At 39.6% G+C, this 7,627-nt stretch overlaps 1 protein-coding gene across 2 annotated transcripts in view; it reads left to right on the forward strand.

Moving 5' to 3' along the window:
• Nucleotides 1-4,975, forward strand: part of LOC18437298 (SWAP (Suppressor-of-White-APricot)/surp domain-containing protein) — a 29,643-nt gene extending 24,668 nt beyond the window's left edge. For both annotated transcript variants that reach the window (XM_020669073.2, XM_006847511.4), the window contains one exon: nt 2,977-4,975. In XM_020669073.2, coding sequence (XP_020524732.1) covers nt 2,977-4,704 — 1,728 coding nt within the window. In that variant the 3' untranslated portion in view covers nt 4,705-4,975. The remainder of the gene's footprint in view (nt 1-2,976) is intronic.
• Nucleotides 4,976-7,627: the final 2,652 nt, after the last annotated feature.

The following is a 7,627-nucleotide window of genomic DNA, read 5'->3' on the forward strand; positions in this document are numbered from 1 at the left end:
GGTAGAACAAGAGGAGGAAGAGGCAGATTCAGAAGAAACAGAGGAGGACGAGCGATATATTGAAGAGGGCGATGACTCTGATGATGATGGCTTCGATTCTGATGCATATAATGAAGCTGACCATATTCCTTCTGATGATGATGATGATGACTGAAGACTCTTGGTGTTGAGTGTTGAGTGTTGACTATTGTGTCTGTATATTTCCTGAATTTCTGTATATTTTCTTTTCTTATTTTTAGTTTCTACTTTCTAGTTTCTAGTTCTACTATCTAACTGTTGTGTGTAGAGTCTACAGTGTATCTGACTATTAGTGTATGCTTGTATGGTTTTACTGTTTTAGCATTGTATGAAAAATATGGATTATGGTCTTATGGATTATCAAAAAACTGGGATTATGGTCTTCTTCTTATTATTTTTTTTTTCAACTGGGCCGCCCAGGTTTTAGGCGTCCGTCTAGGCGCTGGGCGGCATGGACCCCCATGGCAGCCTAGGGGCTGCCTAGCGCTTTTTGAGACACTGGGAAAATCTGATGTAAACGATCAACCCCAACTCGTTGACTCGTTAGTTATTTCGTCCTACTCAATTTACCTATTACTGTAAGAAAAGAGAAAAGGATTTGTATTTCTCATCCGATCAGTACGTTTATTTCTTATGTTTCATTTTCACCTTCCTTTCGTGTATAACTTTGCTCTACTTCCTCGATTTCTTATCCCTCCAAAGTTGCTAATTCATTAATTCATCCACAATGGAAAGCATCCCCATGATTGAGGAAATGATTACGTTTGAGAAGCGGGGAACTTGGGATGTAATTGATTAGCTAGAAGGACACCACGTGGTAGGATGTTGGTGGGTGTATAACCTGAAGCACAACTTGATGGTTCGATTGAGAGACACATGACTTGTCTGGTGGCTAAGGGTTTATATGGGCTTGACTATAAGGAGACGTTTACTCCTATAGCAAAATTGAAATTAGTACGGGTACTTTTATCTATTGTAGTAAACAGGAAATGACCAATCCGCCAATTTGATGTGAAGAATGCTTTTCTTCATGGAGATCTACAAGAGTAGGTGCATATGGCATTACCACTTGGGTTTTATCCTTAGGGGGAGAAAGGGAAGGTATGCAAGTTGAGGAAAGCTATGTATGGACTGAAACATTTACCTTGGGCTTGGCTTGAAAAATTCAGTATGGTAATATGTCTGCTTGGATTTCAGAGAAGTGTTTTTGATTATTTAATATTTGTTAAAACATATTTATTCTCTATTTCAATATTGATAGTATATGTGAATGATATAGTACTCACAGGAAATAATGATCACGAAATTCAAAAAGTGAACGATTCCTCGAGGATCTTGGTCCATTGAAATAGTTCCTTGGAATAGAGGTGGCTAGGTCTAAACTAGGAATTTTTTTGAATCAAAGGAAGTATACTCTTGTTCTCCTTAAGGACACAGGAGTGCTTAAAGCAAAACCAACAGAACCTTCCAAAGAGATTTATCACAAACTGTATTAGTAGTTGAGGCCTTTTAGAAACCCTGGTGTATATCAAAGACTAGTAGGTAGATTTATTTATTTGATCATCACAAGGCCAGACATTGCATATGCTGTAAGTGTGGCAAGGCAGTTTATATGCACACCATGCTTTTATCACTTGGAGGCCATTTATCGCATGTTATGATATTTAAAATCTGCTTGAGGGAGAGGGTTAGTTTATACCAGTCACGGTCACCTTTACGTATAAGGTTTCTGCGATGCAGATTGGACCGGGTGTTCTCTTGATTGACTATCAAGTAGTGGGTACTTTATGATAGTAGATGGTAATTTAGTCATTTAGAAGAATAAGAAGCAGAGTGTTGTAGCTCGATCTTCAGTAGGAGCCGAGTATAGAGCTAATACATGGGTGTTAACGTATTAGCCCCTATTCCTCTACATTGTGATAATCAAGCAGCAATTTATATTACCTGAAATCCTATATTTCATGGAAGAACCAAGCATATTGAGGTCGACTGTCACTTCATCAGAGAAAAGGTTACTTAAAAGACAATAGGGACTCCATTTGTTCACTCCAAGAATCATTTGCCAGACATACTTACCAAGGCCTCTATTCGAGTTTGACCAAAGGATATTTTGTGCAGTATATATGCAGGGCACATTGACCCACAGTTTCTGTGGAGTGGAAAAGACATCTATATGTACTTTATCTTGTGTTTGAATATTACTCTCTCATTTCTTTCTCAATCTTTACAAGAATGAATGCCATGTTTGGTTTACATAACAGAAACAAAATTTTTTGTTAAGTAAAATGTACCCTAGCGTTGTTGACAGTTGTACAGCATGCAAACTCATAATTACTCAAGGCTTAAGTTGTAAAGAACTTTTTAGCAGGTGATGGACTTTTTTACCTGAACCCAGAAATGCAGAAGCATCACAGGGATTGTTTTTACTTCACTCGATGAGATGTGACTTGTGCAGTAGATCTAGGGCGTCAATTGATGCTCTATCAGATATTTTGTTTGTAGCATGCTAATATGGTTTCAAACTTTTAATATACAATCAGTAAAGGGGTTTGTATTGAGTTCTACTTCTTACTGGTCTGTACCTTGCGTTTGCTGGAAAAGGATCTTGAGTTAGTTTGAGTTTTTCCTATTGAAACTTCAATGGCTGTCCTAGCTTATTTCTGATTCATTCGTCATGGGATCCCACTAAATCTCTGGTCTATTCATTACATTTGGACAGTAGAGTTCCGTAGATATCTGTTGAGCCTTTGTACAATACAAGCTTTCTGTAGACACATTTACTCAGCAATTTTAGTGGTTGCTTCTCATGTGTCTGTGTTTATATTTATATGCATGCCAATAAACTTCTTTCCAATCTTATTCCAGTGTATGCTCATCTAACTACTCTTTTGCTTTGTATATGTTCCCAAATTGACTTCCTTCAAATCATACTAATTATTCTTCCTTTCATTTACACAGTTTAAGCTATCCAAAAGGAGCAATACTGCTCAGCCACTTGATGTTGACAAGAAAAGTGTCAGAGAAACGAGCAGGTTCAAAGGTGCAAACAGTGCACAGGGTCTTAATGGCTCTTCTGCTCAAGTGCCGACTGATCTAGATAGGACAGAGAAGTTTAGGATGGTCATTGGTGGTGCAAAGAAGGAATCACAGGACCCACCTTCCAAACCTTCACAACAGGGAGTTGGTCTGAGTGTAGAGGCAGCTGCAGAGATTGTTTTGGCTGCAACCAGAGGCTCAAGGAACAACAACCCGAAAACCAATTTTTCTAAAACACATTTGGACAGTTCCAAGGCCACTGAGGACCCCGGTCTAAGTAACAGTGAGACAGGTGGGTCTTTGCCCCTCTCTCTACATGCTTGTGGCCATTCAACTTCTGAGAGAGACAAAAGCAATTCCTTGCCTCCTCTTGTTTCAAATCTGGAGAAAGGAGGTGTATCTGTGGCCAAAGCCATGGCAGAGAGTGCAGCCCTTGCAGCTGCGAGTGAGGCTGACTCTTCTGAAGCACGCCTATCACATGACCAAAAGCTGAAGGCCGAAAGGCTCAAGAGAGCAAAGATGTTTGCAGCCCTTATAAAGGCTGGGGGTGCCCATCGAGCTCCTGTACAACTCACTCTTGGTCAGCCTATATTGGCATCTGCCTCTGGTCATTCTGATACTCTAGAGATTAGGAGCCGTTCTAGGGGCGCCACTCCGAGCTTCTCGGGCGCAAATGCCTTGGAGCCTTCAAAGATGGACTTGGGACTTTTGGAGGAGACACAAGAGATAGAATCTTTTGAGGAAAGGAAAAAGGAAACTGTGCAAACTGGGCATGAAGGGAGAAATGATAAGAGCAAAAAGGAGGTGGAAGAAAATGGAGGAGATAGTAAGAAGCACAGGAATTATAGAAGGAAACATCATGAAGAAGAGAAAAACGATGAAAGTGAAGAGGAACAAGGAGAAGATAGGGCTAGTAAGAAGCACAAACGCTCCAAAAAGAAACGACACGGAAGAGGGAGAAAAGGTGAGAGTGAGGAAGAGGAAGGAGAAGTTAGAGATGACAAGAAACATACGCATTCAAGAAAGGAGTGGCATAGAAGAGAGAGGAATGATCAGAGCGAAGAGGAAGAGGAAGAAGTTGGGAACAATAAGAAGCACAAGCACTCAAAAGAGAAACAACATGCAGGGGAGAGAAGCGACGGGACCGAGGAGGAAGAGGAAGGTGAAGTTCGGGAAAGTAAGAAGCACAGGCACTCGAGAAGGAAACGGCATCGGCGAGAAATAAACTATGAGAGTGGAGAGGAAGATGAAGATGACGGGGATACTAAGCAGGATAGGCATTCCAAAAGGAAATGCCACAGGGAAGACAAGAGGAGGCATGATGCAGAAATTGATGAAAAGCGGCACAAAAGCCATTCCACTTCCAAAAGGACAGAGTCGAGGTATAGGCACAAGCACCATGACTCGTCCGAAGGGAGTGACGGGCATGGGAGAAAGTCGGATAAGCATAAGGAGAGATATAGAAGAGATGATGATGGGGTAAATCTTGAGCCCACAGTATATAGATCGGGAGATGAAGTGGAAGTTGGTGAGAAGGTGGATTCAATGAGCCTAGGTGGAGTAGAGGGAGGCAGAGGTGAGGCTCCTCACTCAGAGATTCCTGAAGACCTGAGAACGAAAATTAGGGCAATGCTGTTATCCACCTTGTAGCTGGAAGGAAGCTGTTGTCCACCATGTAGCTGTTAGCTTCCTTCCATAACAGGTTTAAGGCTCGTCTCTCTCTCTCTCTCTCGCTCTCTCTCTCTCTCAATTTGTAAGGTTATTTGGCAACGCTATGAGCCACCATATAGCTGCTAGCTTCATTCCATCAATTGGTAAGGACTTCATTTAGGTTTCTATACCATTTTGTAAGACTAGCTGTTCGATGTGATTACCATGCGTGTACCATAAATCCATTTCGATGAGTGGGATTTGATCATCATCATCTTTTCTGGTTTAGATTTTTGGCTACGGCAGAAAGAACGAGAAATTTTAAATGATAGATTTTGTAAAAAGAAAATGTTAAGTTGCACCTAGAAATCCTTCTGACAACCCTATAATGACTTTGAAAATTCATTTTTGCCATTTGGTTATGAAATTTGAAGCTCTAAAATGTGGTGCATATTTGGGCCACAGGTCTGGTGTCAGAAATCCTAATGATGGCTTGAAGATCAATTCCTTATGAAATTCAAAGATCGAAAGATAAGTGTAGATATGTTGGGTCAGTGAACAATTGAAAATGGATGAAACAAATAATGTACTAGAAAATATACAATTTTTGGCTCTTGATGGTTTTAATTTTTATCGATAGTTGTTGGGGTGAAGATGGTCTATTTTAAGTGCTTGAAGCCCCAATTTTTGGGGAGGTTTGTTATGCTCTGTCTAACCATCTTTCTTTTACGGAGTGTTTTATGCGTTCGGGGATGAAATCGTGAATTTGCGTCCCCCAAGGCCCCAACATACTAAACATCCATCTCAAAGATGATGCAAAATGGTGGTCCCTCCAAAAGAAAATAATAATAATAAAATCCGAGGGTCTAGATTTTTTTTTTTCAAAAAATTATCACTTGATTTTTAGGATTTACATGTTTTACGTATTAAGATCTCCATGTGATACAATAGATATTTGTAAAAAATTAGGTCTAAAGTCTCTCAAAATTGAATCAAGGTGTATTTTGCGAGTAGGTAAGCTCAATCTTCTCTCTTGTAAGAGGGAAAAAGTGTGTAGGAACTATTTGAAGGAAATATTTGTTGTTACTCTTTGAATACTACCATGTGGTGTATGTGGGAGCAAAAAGTTTCTCGGAAAGTTAGGACTATTTGGTTTGAACTTGGATCTGTTCGATAAGGTGGAGTGTTATTTGTGCATGTTTATAGAGAAATGAGGCGGCTCATTCTCTCACAGGATCGTTGGTAGTTAGCAACCTGGTGGGTGTTTTGACATTTTTCTTTTTTGCAACTTGAGTGCAATGTTATTATTGTTGAAATGAACGAACTTTCAGCAATCTTATGAAAAACCCCAAAAAAAAAAACAGAAAAAAAAGAAAGAAAAAAGAGAAATGGCCTGAGATATGCCACGATGGTTATGAAAGTAGAGACTACATGCATCCCATGGATGCATTGAAAATGGTCAAACTAGATATACTGGCTTATGGACAAGGACTTCCCATGACCTTTTTTGTTTTTTGATAATGTTAGGAACTTTTATTGTTGGTGGGATGAAATGCATTGTAATGAGAACATCAGAAATAGACAAGGCGAGAAGCAAGGTGCCGTCTTTAGCTAAGCTATCTGCGGTTCCATTGGCCTTGCGGTAAATGTGGGAGAAAGAGATTTGGAGATCCGGAGTAGAGCAAAGATCTATGATTTCAACCTAAAACCATGAAGAGTCTAGGGAATTCTTTGCTCCTGCTTACCCCATTTAATGACATTGAGTGAATCTCCTTCAATAAGAACGTACCCCATAATTCTCTTACTAGCAATAAGTTCCAATCCTTGCAAGAGGGAGCATATTTCAGCCTGGTTGGCCGTGGTGTTTCTGCAAGGACCCGCATAAGAGAAAATGACTGATCCCTCATGGTCCCTAAGCAGTCCTCCTATTCCAGCTGGACCCGGATTCTCAAAGGAGCTACCATCAAAATTGAGTTTGAGAGAGCCTACCTAGGAAGATTTCCAAACAAAGTGAGGACGACATATTGGTGTAAAAGAGAAAACTAAATTCTTACAGTTAACAAAAATGCCAATGAGAGAAACTCCTCGCCCCTCATTGGTTAAAGAGAACCAATCCTAGAAAGCATGAAGGATACGATCTTTAACACATTCGATGTTAAGAGAGACCCCATCAGAAGTTCTTCTATTGCACTCTAATCAAATATAACAAATGATAGCACTTCTAAAATTTTTCCAAATTAAAGCTCCTTTTGAGGGTATGTTTGCACAGCTGAGATGGTAAAAAATGTCGATTAAATTCTTTGGTCGCAAAAGAAAAATATCCAATAACCTGAAAGCCCAACGCCAAATACTAGCTGCAAAAGGACAGTGCAGGAAGAGATGGTTATGGATTCCTCTTCAATCTTGCACATTAAACAAATATTTGTTAAAATTTTGCCCCTTAATCGAAGATTATAGGCATTTACCTTGCAAAGTCACCCAAAGAAATGTTGAATTTTGAAAGGGACCGGCCATTTCCAAATAGAGCTAAGGGTAAAGTTATATCGTCTCACTCGATCTTCAAAGAGTAATTTATAGGCATACTTTACCGAGAATAAGCCATCATTCTCACTTTCCCAAACAATCTCATCTGATCCCCAAGAAAAGAGGTTGACATCTTGGAGGAGCTCTATTAAATTTTGAAATTGCAGGATAACGCAATCTGACAATCTATAGTAGTTGCATCCAATATCCCATACCAAACCTGATGAAGTGGAAATAGAGAGGTCATAAATTTTGACTGTTGGACTAGTTACTCTAGCAAAGAGATTTGGAAATGAGTAAAAGAGGGGATCATCTCCCACCCACTTATTAAACTAAAAGAAAGTATCATCTAACCAATGAACGTTTTTTACAACCACTCTCTTACAACTGAAAAATATCT

This window comes from Amborella trichopoda, chromosome 3 (assembly GCF_054954075.1).
Source record: "Amborella trichopoda isolate Santa Cruz 75 chromosome 3, AtrichopodaSantaCruz75HAP2 v2.0, whole genome shotgun sequence".
Lineage (NCBI taxonomy): Eukaryota > Viridiplantae > Streptophyta > Magnoliopsida > Amborellales > Amborellaceae > Amborella > Amborella trichopoda.